The sequence below is a fragment of the Akebia trifoliata genome, chromosome 10 (assembly GCF_017979445.1).
Source record: "Akebia trifoliata isolate Shusen 1 chromosome 10, ASM1797944v1, whole genome shotgun sequence".
Classification (NCBI taxonomy): domain Eukaryota; kingdom Viridiplantae; phylum Streptophyta; class Magnoliopsida; order Ranunculales; family Lardizabalaceae; genus Akebia; species Akebia trifoliata.
Genome location: NC_141384.1, coordinates 23,961,037 through 23,975,967, shown reverse-complemented (window position 1 = coordinate 23,975,967; position 14,931 = coordinate 23,961,037). Strand labels below are relative to the sequence as shown.

General features: G+C 34.8%; 2 protein-coding genes and 1 long non-coding RNA gene across 5 annotated transcripts; 2 read left to right on the top strand and 1 right to left on the bottom strand.

The window, feature by feature from the left end:
- The first annotated feature begins 660 nt into the window (after window positions 1-660).
- On the top strand, window positions 661-4,981 carry LOC147393362 (uncharacterized). The gene is made up of 3 exons (XM_086456757.1): window positions 661-1,029; window positions 2,769-2,823; window positions 4,328-4,981. Exons 1-3 carry the CDS (start codon window positions 802-804, stop codon window positions 4,774-4,776), a joined length of 732 nt encoding a protein of 243 aa, XP_086312883.1. The 5' UTR covers window positions 661-801; the 3' UTR covers window positions 4,777-4,981.
- A 1,590-nt stretch (window positions 4,982-6,571) lies between these two features.
- Window positions 6,572-8,009, top strand: LOC147393361 (uncharacterized). Of its 2 annotated transcripts, XR_015182192.1 has the most exons (3): window positions 6,572-6,703; window positions 7,417-7,535; window positions 7,622-8,009. It is a non-coding gene; the product is annotated as an uncharacterized LOC147393361 (long non-coding RNA). The 2 variants fall into 2 exon arrangements; XR_015182191.1 differs by lacking the exon at window positions 6,572-6,703 and having other exon boundaries at window positions 7,398-7,535.
- Window positions 7,163-14,676, bottom strand: LOC147393360 (cationic amino acid transporter 9, chloroplastic-like). Of its 2 annotated transcripts, XM_086456278.1 has the most exons (9): window positions 14,376-14,676; window positions 13,389-13,509; window positions 11,331-11,743; window positions 10,321-10,497; window positions 10,003-10,227; window positions 9,739-9,915; window positions 8,854-9,090; window positions 7,660-7,749; window positions 7,163-7,499 (listed from the first exon to the last, which is right to left on the bottom strand). In XM_086456278.1, the coding sequence occupies exons 2-9, from the start codon at window positions 13,498-13,500 to the stop codon at window positions 7,368-7,370; spliced, it is 1,563 nt and encodes a 520-aa protein (XP_086312404.1). In that variant the 5' UTR covers window positions 13,501-13,509; window positions 14,376-14,676; the 3' UTR covers window positions 7,163-7,367. The 2 variants fall into 2 exon arrangements, with proteins under 2 accessions (XP_086312404.1, XP_086312402.1); XM_086456276.1 differs by lacking the exon at window positions 13,389-13,509.
- Between the last annotated feature and the right edge of the window lie 255 nt (window positions 14,677-14,931).

Genomic DNA, 14,931 nt, shown 5'->3' with positions numbered 1-14,931 from the left:
CAGTTATAACAACGACGAATGCATGTTTTGGGAATTAAAATAAACAGTAGAATGAACTTGAAATTTTGTTATATTCTACATACGAAATTGAGATTGGCCCTTAAAAATATAGTGAATGGTGAGAATAAGTAAAAGTTGGGGTCTAAAAACGTGTGCAACATATGACAAAACTCCATTTTTGGTACAATGCTCATTTTAATTTCCAAAACATGTTTTCCCAGTGAATTCGTGAGTTAATAAATTACCGGTAAAACCATTGATATGACAAAATTGTTAGTATTTTATCAATGAATTCGTTGATTATAAAAGTGACAAATTCACTAAAAAAGATATATGTTTTGGAAATTAAAATAATCAGTATATTAAACTCGAAATTTTTTCATGTCCAGAGTATGAAATGAAGATTCACCCTATGCTATATAACTGACACCAACAAAGAATGATCGCACATTTTAGGTTACTCTTTGTAATGGTGTGTTTGGATTGAGAGATCTAGAGAGAATATAAAAGAAAATAATAAGTTTTTCTCCATTTCTTTTGTTTGGATTGTTTAGTGAAGAGAGAAAAGAAAAATAACGAAGAAAAAAGTGGATTAATTTTTTCTCTCCAAATTAAAAAAAAAATGAAGAGAAAAGAAATGTTCACAATTAAGAGCACTAAAAATCTCTCTCTAGTTTTTTTTAATGAGTTTCTTTTCTCTCCATTTCTCTCTATCCAAACAAAGAGTACGCTCTCGATACCAAAGAAAAGACTATACTCTATCATCCCCGCAGCTTCGACTAAACAGGCCTGAACAGATCCATGGAGGAGGCAAAATCTGTTCCAAGCCCAACTGTCGAAACCCCAAAACCTCCAAACCCAACAGAAAACCTTCCTCCTTCGCAAGCCACTCCTACTGTTGCTTCTCGCCCTCCTCTTCATCCCCAGAACAAGAAGAGAAAGGTTGATAATGTCGAAATCCAGAAGCAGAACTCCAATTACTTCAAGATCCGTGCCATTGTTAGAGACCTTCGCCCCCATTTCATTGAGGTACAAAACCCCATTAAAATTTTCTTGATTTTCTTTTATGGTTTCCTTTGTTTTGTGTGATTAATGATTATTTGAGTTTGCCTTTTTTTTGGGGATATCTAGGTCATTGTAATTTGTGCATTTTAGTTGTGTTTCAAGGCAAAATTGTATAATGGATCATTAAACAAGTGATTTTTTTTAAGGTATTGGTTAGTGTTCTTGATGGGTAGGAGAAATTTGTGATGGTTTTTATTGTTTAGGGATTGTACCCAATTTGAAGAGTGTGATGATTGAGCCTTGTCTATATGTTTTTTTTTTTTTCCTGATTTAATGGACATAAGTAATTCTTATTATGGATAGTAATTATTTATTTATTCTTTTAAAGCTCAAAACTGGTGCAATTGTGATCTGGATAAAAATAGATCTCATTGTGAAACATGGATGTGGTTTGAGGTTACTTGGTTGATTGGATGGGTAAATATTTATAATTGAGGTACTGGTAGGCATGATCCTTTCTGTCGGACAAAATGCAAGCAGACCATGGCCTTCTAAGAAGATCTACATATAATACCAATTAGACTGCCCAATTTGTTCCCATAAAATGGGTTATTGATGCTTGGAAATTGAAGTTGAGTACGATGAATGGTTTTGGGGATTGTTTTGTTGGAAAATAATTTGAATTTGGGAAGGATATAGAGTTAGAAAAGAAAAAAGGAAGAAAATTGAGAGTCCACTTGGACTTCAAGGGAAGACAATACCTTTAAAATGAAGTTTTAGGATAACATTTACAGATTTTCAACCTGAGATGTTCAAGAAAATGGTTTAAATCACCTTTTACTTGTTCATTTTATATATTAAAAGTCACTTGGAGGAAGGGGAATGATTTTTGGGGAAAATTTTAAAAAATAAAAGTAAATTATGACCTCTGTTTGGGCTGTTTCCTTGCACCTTGCATGCTAGATCTTATGCCTCAACTGGGTGAGGCATTAAAACTCTGAAGGATTAAGCCTCAAATAAAATGTCATGTTCTTGGTCTAGAGGGGTGTTTTTTAAACAATGCTAGATACTTTTAGGGGATGGGTTGGTTGCCTACAAATAGGCTTTCTTATTCAAGGTATGATTTATTTATTTATTGGATAAGGTATGATCATTTGGTTCACCCTTCTCCTTCCAGTATCCAAGATATCCAACTGTACAAGTTCTCAGAGGTGGTAGAAAGCCAGCAATGGTCTACCTGATTTTCACCCAAATTACTTTAATTTTGAAGCCTCCATATGTTTATTTGTGGCTTGTTAGTGGAAAAGGGACTCAACCAATGCCCATGGAGATTTCTAATAAAATTGACCAAATCCTTGATTGGACCTGAAGCATTACTATTTATTATTTTTCACTCTTAGAAGTGCCAATGAATTTTCCAACTTGTTGGCCGTGTAAAGTAAATCTTTTTTGCAAAGGCATCTCTATTCTCTAATTCAGAATACTTTGCTTGATGTCATAGATTTTGATTACTTATACGTAAATATTTTTTTTTTCATGAACTGATTTTAGCCAGATAATGCTGCCCTTTACATACAAAATGGTGCACCACATTCTGATTAATCACTAGGAAGTGAAAACCCCGTTTGTGGCACTTCATATTACCTATATTTTATTCACTATTTCACCTTTCTATATCTCTCTCTCATGTCATCGTATTTATCTTCAGCATCTGTTCATTATTTTATCAAAAATATTAAAAAAACATTTTTGTTTTCTTGAAGGTTCTGCGGACCCCAGACTTTCGAAATAGTAAAGCGGCTCATGAAATTCGAAAACGTAAGATATTCGAGATATACTTTAGGCTTCGCATTTACTTTGCATAAATGGTTATATCATGTTCACAAATGTTTATTCTCTATATTGATATGTTTTTGCTAACTCAATTTCAAGCTCTTGAAGTGGAAGGGTTGCTTTCAGTTAGCATGCATTAAAATGTTCAAATTTTTTAGAGAGTTTCTATTGCCACACCAGCTTTTGCTAATGCCACCCCAAGATGTGCGCTAATTCTCTTTGGTGATTTACATGTGAATTGGGGTGGCATTAGCAAAAGTTGGTGTGGCTAATAGAATCTATTTTTTTGTTCAACACCAGAATGGAGTTGATTGGTGGGAAATCAAGAAGCGACATGCACTTAGATTGGGCATAGCAGAGATGAGGTGGATGAGTAGAAAAACTAAGAAGATGAAATTAGAAGAAATGAACGCATTTGTTAATAATGTAAGGATAGCTCCAATAGGTGGACAAATATTAAAAAGTTGATTGAGATGATTTTTTCATGTGCGACAAAGGGCAGTTATAGCCCCATTTAGAAGGAATTTTCAAGTTGAAGGTTCTAAAAAAGAGTTAGGAAGATAAAAAAGAACGTGGATTGATGTGTTGTGAGTGGATATGAAAACACTAGAATGAACATAAGAGACGGCTTTAGATAGAATTTAATGGAGGAACAAAATTCGTTCACCGACCATTTTCTGGATAGATCTTTGGCAATGATTGATATGTTTCTAGGGTTGTTGCACACAAACTAAAAAGGGTCTCTGGTGTACGTGTGATTGTGTGAAGTCTGTTTCATTTGTAATTCTAATATCAAACTCTTATTCTTAATTTATTTTCTTCCTAATTGGACCATGCTTTACCCATCATGGCTAGGGCTCATGATCTAGGACTTGAGTTCAGGCTTGGCTCTCAAGCCTCCCTCCCCACACTCCCACACACTGGCAAAAAAAGATACCACAACCATCACGAGGCATAAAATGGGTTTTGCACCCAGCCACCCACATATAATAATTTGATGTAATTTTATAATAAATAATGATAAAAAATATTTTAACAACCCGATCCTGATCCAAGCTGAGCACCAAATGCTCTCTGTGCCCATTTATTTTGAGCCTAACTCAGCTTTTAATAGTTCTTGAACCCTACTTGACGCTCTTGCACAAGCTTCTAGGTTAGGCTTAAGAGTCAAGACAATGGACTTGAAAGCTCAGGGACCTTGGTTGGCTTCTTTAAAACCCTTGTTCCCAGATCCTTTAAATTTTACTAAGAGAGATTCTATTGCCACATCAACTTTGACTAATAGCACACCAATTCATATGATTTTAGCACACATCTCTGTGTGCTCTTAGAAAAGTTGGTGTGGCAGTAGAAATTCTCTTTAATAAACTATTTACACAATCTTTTTTTCCTCCCCTTCTTTTTGTGCTTATAGTTTGAGTCAAGAAACTAGTGACTATGTTAGTTGAAATATATCAGTGCTAATTATTTCATAAACTAAAATTTCCAGAGATGAAGCTTGTAATGGATTGTTGCAAATTGATGACGGTTGAGACAGTCTCTATGGGTAAGTGTAATAAACCACCCGAGGGCCGGTCTTTATCTGGTGAAAGCAAGCATGAACAAAAACCCCTCGAGAAGCACTCGTCAAGTGAAAGTAAGCATGAGCAGAAACCCCTCGAGAAGCACTCGTCAAGTGAAAGCAAGCATGAACAGAAACCCATGGAAGGGCCACAAGAGGAAAAGCAGGGCAAGCAGCCTCATCCTGACCGTGTTCAAGAGAAATCACTCGAGCCTCCTTTGGTCGAGAACAACTCTGAGAAGAAGTTGGTAGATGACGAGATACAAGGGATGTATGTTATTGGAGGTTCGAACTTGGGTTGGAATTTTATTTTGTATCCGGGTGGTGAGCCAATCTATTGTGGAGTAACAAAGGAGTCGCGACGAAAAACAAAGTGAGCTTTTCGTCTTTCCATCATGTTCAACTTTTGTCTGACCTATATGAAACCACCCTGATTTTGAAAACCAACATGTACACCAAAAGTTCCAAGGAAGTGCTTACCTTAATGGGTATCTTCTTGTTGAAAGGATTTCAATATAAAATTTAGACATCTTTGCATTTGTTGTCATTTTGCTTTAAACTGGAATGAAATGTTTTGTATCACTGGAGTTCCGTTTGCGTTATAACTGTTTTTGTCGAATCAAGAATTGTATATATATATATTCAGAGGCAGAGCCAGGATTTTGCCCAGGTGGGGGCAACCAATTTTTTTTTTTTTTTTTTTTTTGTGGGAACAGCTAAGAGTGAAAAAAAAAAAAAATTGTGGGGGCAGCTAAGATTAGTGTTCTTTTATGAATAAACAAATGACCTTTTATGGATAGATTTGTGATTGATTGTATGAAATTTTATGTTTGTTTTTTCGTTAAAAAATATTAGTTACAATTTATAATATATTGGCAATCCGTAGAACTGAACCAAACCGATTTTAATTTGGTTTAGGTTGGATTGGTTCCAATGGAATTTGATTTGGTTTTGGTTCTTATTTAGTGGAACCGACCTATATTGGTTCAATTCTAATTTGAATTCAAACCGGACCAAGTTGCTCTCCCATTTGTAACTGTTTGGCATCTATATATTGAAATTACAACAATGACCCAAATATATAAAAAAAAATTAACATTTTTGGTCCCATTAGATTTAGAATTTTTAATTTTGTGAGATTGGATACATTTGAGAGAAATAACTGTTTTATCTCAAGATGGGAATTGTTAATATGAGGATGTTTTCAAGGTTTTAACATGCTAAAACCGTTTTTATGCAATATTTTCACTAAAAAACAATTTTTCATGTATTTTGAAAGATTTCGGTTTGGAAATGGAAACAGGCCCTAGTAGGGGTATTTTAGTCTTTTAGAAAAAAAATGAGATTTAAGAAAATGTTAGATTAGATTCTAAGTATATAATTTCTATGTTTTGGGATGATTTTTTCCTTTACGCAACTTGGTTTCTAAATGGTATATGGGTAAACGGTATTTTTGTCATTTAAAAAAAAAAAAAAAAACCTCTTATTGCTTTGTGATATTGGGGCTACAAAAATGTGTGTTTTTAGGGCAGAAGGTTAACGGCATTTCTTGCACAATTGCCGGTAATTGTAAACAAACAATGACATTTTATGTTGAATTGTCGGTAATTCCTCTTTCAATATATTTTTTAAAATTTATTAATTATTAAAATGCAACTAATGACGATTAATAAATGCCGGTAATACCAAAAAAATAACAGCATTTTTTTTAACACTGCCGTTAATTCCCTTGATTAATGTTTAAATTTATTTAAATACATAAAATAGATTTAACGTCGGTTTGTTTGTGTTGATAATACTTATGATATAATGACGTTTTATGTTGAATTGTTGGTAATTCCTCCGTCAAATATTTTTTTTTTTTTAATTATTAATTATTAAAATGCAACTAACGGTGATTTATAAATGACGGTAATACCAAAAAAATAATGACATTTCTTAGCCACCATTGTTAATTCCCTCCATTTATTTAAATACATAAAAGAGATTTAATGGCGATTGATTTGTTTACATAATTACTTCTGATAATTAAATCTGTCATTTTTTTTTAAAATTAATTAAATATATAAAATAACCTTAACAATATTTTTTAAACGTCGGTAATACATCATTTAACGATATTATTTAAGGATTGGTCATTAATACGCTAGTTACATGTTAAGTTAAGGTGGCAAAATTTTCCCTCTCATTATTTCCCCTCTCTCTCTCTCTCTCACACACACACACACTCTCTCTCTGTCTTCTCGCTCACGAATCTCGCGGATCCATGATTTTCCAAAATCTTTCAGCAATTGAAATAATCAGGTTCGACTCTTCATCTCTGTTTTTTACAATTATTCATCAAATCAAATTTGATGAGTTAGGTTATGAGTTTAGAAGAAATTGGGCATGCCCTCAGGTCATGGAGTTTTGAATATTCTTATCTTGCTAATGGAGGCATGAGTGGGATGTAAGAAATCTTCATTTCTTTCTTGAGTCTCCTTTTATTTTGCTGTATGACATTTAGAGAGTTCAAAGGGGACTTCTCTGAGGGCTTCCTCATTCGTTGGGATAGGGGGGAGCATTTCAAATGTGTAATCTTGTTTTTTTTTCCTTTTCTGTGCGTCTCAACTAGCTGTTCTAATAAAAATTTCAATCATCAAGAAAAAGAAGCCCATCTAGTTGCCAATGCCATACCTTTAAGGCTTCACAACATGGCTGGTCATTGTGGGAATCCAAAGGGCAAGGTTTTTTCCCTATATTTCTATTATCAACATCTCTATGTGGCCAATGTAGTAATCATTTCTGGCGCAAAGCCCCCATTTAAAGGAAACCATGTATTTATAATACAAGAATATGACTGTGCTACCCTGACTTAAAGAAATACAAGACCATACATTATGAACCAATGCCACAACAATATAACATAAGTTCAATCAAGTGGGCATATAAATCATTCTTAAACGTCATTGGTAACTAAAAGTTTCTTCTACGGTGCCCTCTGATCAACAATAGTCTCATTTGAACTTACCGGGCAGGCATGATACTGGCCGTAAAATGCATAGATACCAACTGAGATGATGCTGAGGACAACAAACCTTATCCATGCTTCATGGTGTAGCTGCAAAGAGGACAACGAATGGGACTTGTGTTTAAGGTTAGAGATATATTTTCCATTTTTGTTTGAAATTTTGAATCACGTATCTTTTTACTCAATTATAATCCAAACTTTATTGTCAAAAGTTACAGGTGTTCTAGGGTGGATGTATAGGAGGCAAAACCTGAGCAAACAAGAAGATGTTGAAGAAGATACAAATGGCCGGCACAACAGGAACTCCTGGACAAGAAAACCCTGATGGATTCGCATAGTCCTGAATTAAATTATGAAATAGGAGACCGTTTAGATAAAGGAAACAGTGAGAGAACTAAAACATAGACAATTATGCATGGTTCATTCATAGGTTTGGAAAATATGTGTGACTCCAGCTGGAAGATACACTCTGCATGAAAATACTAATTCCTTGACTACTCAACAATGCTACTTTTACGAAGCCCAATTTATGTAATTTACTTACTCCCGAGGGTTTACAAGTTTGCACTCACACCCTAGCGTGAGTCTTTTTTCCTTCTATGTTACTCAACATCTATTTAGAACCAAACAGAAGAGATACTTCAAAATTTTCTCAACTTCGCTCATGTGGACATCAACCAATCTAAGTAGCGAAATCAATCTTGACACCCTCAAAGCTCTGATATAGAACCAAACAAATGGAAGATTAATTTGGTAGTTATCAAAAAGGGTTTAATTCTGATAATTTTGGTCTCTTACCATAACAAATCTGACCACCCCAAATGCCTTTTATGGATTAATAGAAGATTCCAACATTTATCGTGGGTCCTATGGAGTTTGATCAAGCTTGGAGTCCTCAACTTGAAATTTTTCATTGGTTGACTTTTTCATGTCAACAATATGTTTGGTACTGCTTATCATAGAGTTTTGGGTTGCATAATATTTTCTAGATAAATTTGACAAGTGTTTTGTAGCAAATTTCTAAGTTTCCAAACAGGACCTCAATAAATTTGGTAAGTGATTAATGTCTGATATAGTTTATGTACTAAGTTAGTCTTTAAAGGTAGGATGTAGGATGCTCAAGTCTATTAATCTTGTTATAACGGAAAGTTTAGTATGAATGAAGAGAGATTTTAATTTGGAGGATCATCACCCTTGAAGTAATTGTTTAGGAGGTTGATCCCCTTGAAGAACCTTTTCTAATTTCCCCTGGAAATTATTTTCAATTCCACGTTTCACTTAGATAACATCAACGCATTGTGCTTAATATAAATACATATGTATATAGATTCAGTAACTCAAAACCGAAAAGGTTTGTAAACTAGGTAATATAATGGAACAAAACTTGCATGATGGAAGTCATAAAAATTAACATCTAGTATTGATAGTATAGAATAGTACTCACTTGACGATAATGAAGAGCAATAGCAGCAAGTAATGCAATCAGGACGACTACTACCACAAAGATAAATGAAGCATTAAAACGATAGCAAAGTCCGGCAACAAATCCACAGCAGGCAACTGTGGCAAGGCAAATGAAACCTTCGCTCCAGTTTGAGATCCACTTTGTAGAAACTTGACTTGCTGCCTTATCCTTCCAACGAAGGGTTACGACACAGGCCGCAACAACAGAATAGCCTGTCTGCAAAACAACCAAGTAAATGTCTCTACAAAGTCCATATGATATGACCCATTACCACCAAACGCTTGAGCACAATAGTGCGTCTGAATACCACACATAAGGTCCAAAACCATATAAAATAAAGGGTAAATTACGCTTTCATCCCCTATGGTTAGGCATAATTCTATGTTGACCCCCTAATGTTTTGACAATTGCACTTACCTCCCCTATAGTTATCTAACAGGCTGACTTACCTCCCTTTCGCCTATTTACAGTTGACCAAATAGTTAAAAAATGATTTTTTTAAACATATTATACAGACCATTTTACCCTGTTTAAAATTTTATTCTTTTTTATAAATAAGAATATCGTTGTGAAAAGAATGGATTCACGCGTGAAAATGTGAATGCTTAGATGGGAACATTCTTGTAGGTTTGAAATTAAAATTTTTTTTAATTAAAAAAGAAGATAAAATAAGAGGTAAAATATTAAAATAACAATTGAACTTTAACATTGTCTGTGAAAGGGGAGGTAAGTACAATTGTCAAAATGTTGGGGGGTCAATATGGAATTGTGCCAAACAAAAGGGGGTCAAAGTGTAATTTACCCTAAAATAAAATTAAAGAACAATCTTAGCACATACCAGGGAAGAGTTGGACAACACCGTACCAATGAGCCAACAGAAAGAATGTGTGAGAGTATGTGCACATTAAAAAGCCCTGCCAATATGCCAGCAACAATACCAACCCAGACCTGAGAATGGATGGGAGTATGACGTGTGGGGTGTACTTTTGCAAATAATGAAGGTAGTAAACCATCCCTTCCAAGCCCAAGATACAACCGGGACTGCTCAAGAGAAACACTACTTCATTAAGTAAATGACACAATATATATTGATGGAAAATCAAACACAATAGTTACTAAGTGATTCACCTGAACATATAAACCAACCAGAAGGGTTGTGGTAAGTCCAACAACAGCGCCTATGCTGATCAAAATGGAAACATACTTCAAGCCTTTGGATGTAAATGCATCAGCCAGAGGAGCATCTTCACCAAGTAATTGGTACGGTACCATTCCAGTAATTACTAGGCAAACACCAATATATAATATTGCACAAATGACAAGGCTTCCAATAATGCCTATTGGCAAATCCCTCTGCAATGTTGAAGGAAAAACAATGGATGAAAGAGATTAGGTCATGGGGCACTCAGCACAAAAAGGGACTAGGTCATTCTCATGTCGACATACCCGAGGTCTTTTAGATTCTTCAGCTGAATTAGCCACAGCATCAAACCCAACATATGCAAAAAATGCTACAGTTGCTCCAGTCACAATTGTTTTAAAACCATTTGGAGCAAAAGGAGACCAGTTAGATACATCAACCTCAAAAGCTCCAACAGCAATGACAACGAGGACGATGATTACCTGCAACACAATTGTTCTCGTATCAGTTTCATCTAACAAAGCATTTAATTGTTTGTATGCTGGTCTTTAAATAATGATGTTGACAAGACATAAAATTTGAAGATCAATAGGCCACTTATGAGGTTTCAGAGCACTACAATGGTCTAATAAGATGGTAAGCTAGAGGAGTCTTGACTACACAATTATTAAATGCAAAGCTATGATAAGGTATTGGTCCAGGGATAATTATTCGTTTATGTGGGTCAGAGTGAGGATAAAACTCCAAAAAAAAATTGGAGCCCTAGCTCTTCTTCATTACTAAACAAAATCATGGTCCAAGGCAAATCTAGTAGCACTATTTGGTGGGATTTTGAGGAGAATAGGTTCCCCAAGAATCTTCCATACTGTCAGAGAGATTATAGGACTCAGTTTCATCTCTGAACATATAATTCTCATGGCATTGTGGCAAGGTTAGCTAATTCAAAACCAAGGTCAGCTAATTCAAAGATTGGTTTATTAACCAACAAAAGAGTTCACAAGGAAGGGCACACTTCACACACAAAGCAGTTATGCCTTGTAATTAAGGACAGTTCCAGTGGCAATATAGTACAAAGCAAACATAACGGGGTTGAGCCCACCAAGGAGACCTCTTACACCAAAATAGTTATGTCCATATGATCATTTCATCAATGGTGGTGGATCCAACACTACGGCACATGTTCGATACTATCGGTAGACTATCCTTATGTTCCACATGAAAGGTTCCTTAAACTTCTTCCCCAACCATGTTTGACATCAACCAACTTAAATAACACTAATAGGTATGATAAGACATTCTAGAATAAAAATGCCACCTTTGTCGCAGTCATGATTGAGTTCACGGCCGATGATTCTCCAACACCTCGACATAGAATAATTGTCAACAACGTGAGAAGAATTGGAGCTAATATATTAATTGATATAGCTCCTCCAAAGAACTCAATGCCCCCATGTCCAATCCACCTTGGGATGTTACCCTTGAAAAATGGAAAAAGCTCTAGTACCGTCACTAGATAGCTTGCTAAGCTTCGGGCTATGCTAGCTGCCCCAATATGGTAATCAAGCATCAACTGTGTGAAAACAAGGAAAGCAGTGATCTCATTGAAAGCCGTGTATGAATACATGTATGCTCCCCCAACAACGGCAGGAAAACGAGAAGCCAACTCGGCGTAACACAATGCATTAAGTACACATGCTGCTCCAGCGAGAATAAAACTGATTGTGACCCCTGCATGGTAACAGTCAAAAGATAGATAAGAAACATAAATGAATAGAAAATAAACTTGAAGATGGAATAAAATATAGCGGTAGAATCCAAGATCCGAATGTTTCCTTACCGTTTTAGTGGGTTCAGATGCTTGGAATGGGAGCAGATTTGGATGAAGTGTAATATAAATGATTTTGATATGGTAGTGGGTCCTAAATATGTGAAGTGGGACATTAAAAGAGATCAGTTAGATTTTTGGGGAAACATTTCTTCCACCCTAGTTTTCAGTCTGCAAGTTTCACCCCAATTTTTCATTAAAGAAAAAAAAGCCCAAATTGACCCTAAGACTTGAAGATGTTACAACACTGTTTCAAACTGCCTGAAGAGCAGAAAGGTATTAGGGCACTCCACATTTTTTCCTTCTTAATTGAGCTTTTTACTGGCAAACCCCAAATGTAGGTGCCATTTACACATTCTCCCCCGCAGTTCATAAAATTCTGTTCACGCGCAGCTTTATCGATTTCATTACAAATTCTCCCTTCGAGAGCCACTATGTTATATCTTAAAAGAGACAAATTACCTCATTTACCATCAATTGAATCATCTATTCACTTGCTTTGTAATGATAATTAGACTTAAAAAAGTAACTTTTTTTACTTTCAAAAGTTTTTTTGATCCCGTTCGTCAAAGATTACTATATATAATATATAATTATATTATTGATTTTTTTAGATTTTTTTTTTCTAGGGTTATCAGAACCTCTTTGTTTAGATTTATAATATATTTGTTTAGATTTATAATATAAAATATAAATAAGAAAAAGAAATAGTGGGCAAGCAAAACAAAAAATTGGGGGATTGAAAAGTTAAAAAATGTTGTTTGAGTTAACTTTAAAAGTAAAAAAATCTAAACATTAAAAAAAGAAAAAGAAATGACTTTCTACTTTCTAAATAATACTTTCTCCCACAATTACTTTCTACTTTGTATCCACATAAGGACTTAGTATCCAATTGTATCAGACACAAAATCATCCACCCAACTAAATCTTTATGAGCGAGCCACTACATGGATTTGAAACCATAGAGGATTAAGTTTTGCCTGCCAAAGGAAGGCCCAAATGACTATGACATTGGCATTCAAAAAGATATGGAGTTGTGTAGCTACAACCTAGCTATCTGAATGATGTTGGATGCTTTGTATGTCTTAACAACCTTGGATGCTATAATTACCTGACTTGTATTTCATCTAAAAACTAATTGTTCAAGTGATTCAATTGGTTGTAATAGAGGGATATTTGAGTCTGCTGAAGATAAATAACATTGTGGGGCCAATCTAAAGGTGGGTGTGGAGAGAGTTTTCTGAAATTATGGAGAACATTCAAATTGCAGAGTTTCTGAAATAATTACGTCGTTTCAACTTTCAAGTCATATGTATTTGTCGTCAAATGAAAGTAGTTAGTACGAATTTAGTTGTATCCAGAACAACAAATGCAGCTCCACATCTAGACCGGACCTGTTTCATGCCCTAAATTCAAAGAGAATGAAAATGATTTTTTTTTTTACAAGTTTAAATTTTATTATGACATACTGAAATAACATCTGCAAAATCAACTTAATTTTCAGAAATGACACAGAAGTGGCTAACAAAATCAAATTTCAGAACTCACAACCATGGTTTTTAAACTCGGTATAGCTTTTGTCTCGTTCAGCTCCAATACCGAGTTGACTCGGACAATACGTCTCGTCTCGTTCGACATTGAAACAATGGTTTTTAACCATTTAAAAAATCTGAAAAATTCTGAAAAAATTTAGAAATGATTCATATTAAAAAATGAACCCAAAAAAAATATAAAATTAAAAAAAAACCGATTTGGACGAGATTTTGAAAATCTCGTCAGATACGTCCCGTTTAACTCATGAGTTAATCATGTTCTGCGCTGTCTCGTTTGTATCGCCCGAGATATTGGAAAATATCGTCTGAGACGACTCGCTTATCTCACGATACATGGTCGTCTCAAAATACTTTGTGTGTTGGTCTCGTTCAGCTCTGATACCGAGTTAACTTGGGCGGTACATCTTGGTCTCAAACGAGTTTAAAAACCATGCTCACAGCATAGATAGTACAAGTTCCAGTCAAATCAGGATCAACAAATGCGATTTCACATCTTGAATGAAACTATTGCATACCCTAAATGCTATGAGAAGAAAATGCAGAAAATGAAATTGGAATTAACATTATGACATCCAACAGATCCAAGCCACAATATCGAAATCAAAATTGACATCAAGTGAGGAAATTCAACGTAAATTTCAGAACTGATACCAAAGATATTAAACAATCAAACAAAAAGAGGATCAAATTAGCAAAAAAATGAGACCGAAGAGATTCAAATCTACATCTAATGAGGAAATTCAAAGTAAATTTCAGAACTGACACCGAAAAGATTAAACAAACAAAAGGATCAAATTAGCAACAACAAAAAAAAAAAAAACGAGAGATTCAAAGCTAGAGAACTGATACCGAAGAAAGATTCAAAATCTACATCTAGTGAGGAAATTCAAAGTAAATTTCAGAACTGATACGGAAGAGATTAAACAAACAAACAAACAAACAAAAATAGAGATTCAAAGCTAGAGAAAAAGAGGGGACTAACCAGGTCCAGCATCACGGGAAACAGTACCAGTGACAACAAAGATACCAGCACCAATCGAAGCGCCAATGCCTATAAGAATGATATCGAAGAGGCCGAGGCGACGAACCAGAGATTCTCCAGAAGATGTGCTGCGGACATGAGGTTCTGCTGAGTAAGGAGTTAGGGTTTTGGATCTGAGAGCTGAAGAACATAAATTAGATAACCATGACGAAGACGAAGACGAAGATGAAGAAGTTGAGTAGTTATTCCCCTCTCCCATTTTCGTACCAATTAGACCTGAAGCTGGAAACATGTTCTCGTTATATTACAGTAACAAGAAACATAGGGATCAGAATTTAGACATCTGATGACATGATTTCTTGACTTCTGTCTCTTAGCAAAGATTAATACAAAATGACCTAAATTTCCTTAACTGCAATTCCCTTAACTAAGTTGATTACTCAATGAACCTTAGAATGGCATCCACAACTTATTAAAAAATAAAAATATTAATACTTGTAATTCCCTTAATTCTTTCTTTAAAATAATACTTCTTTTATTTAATTATTTTAAAAGA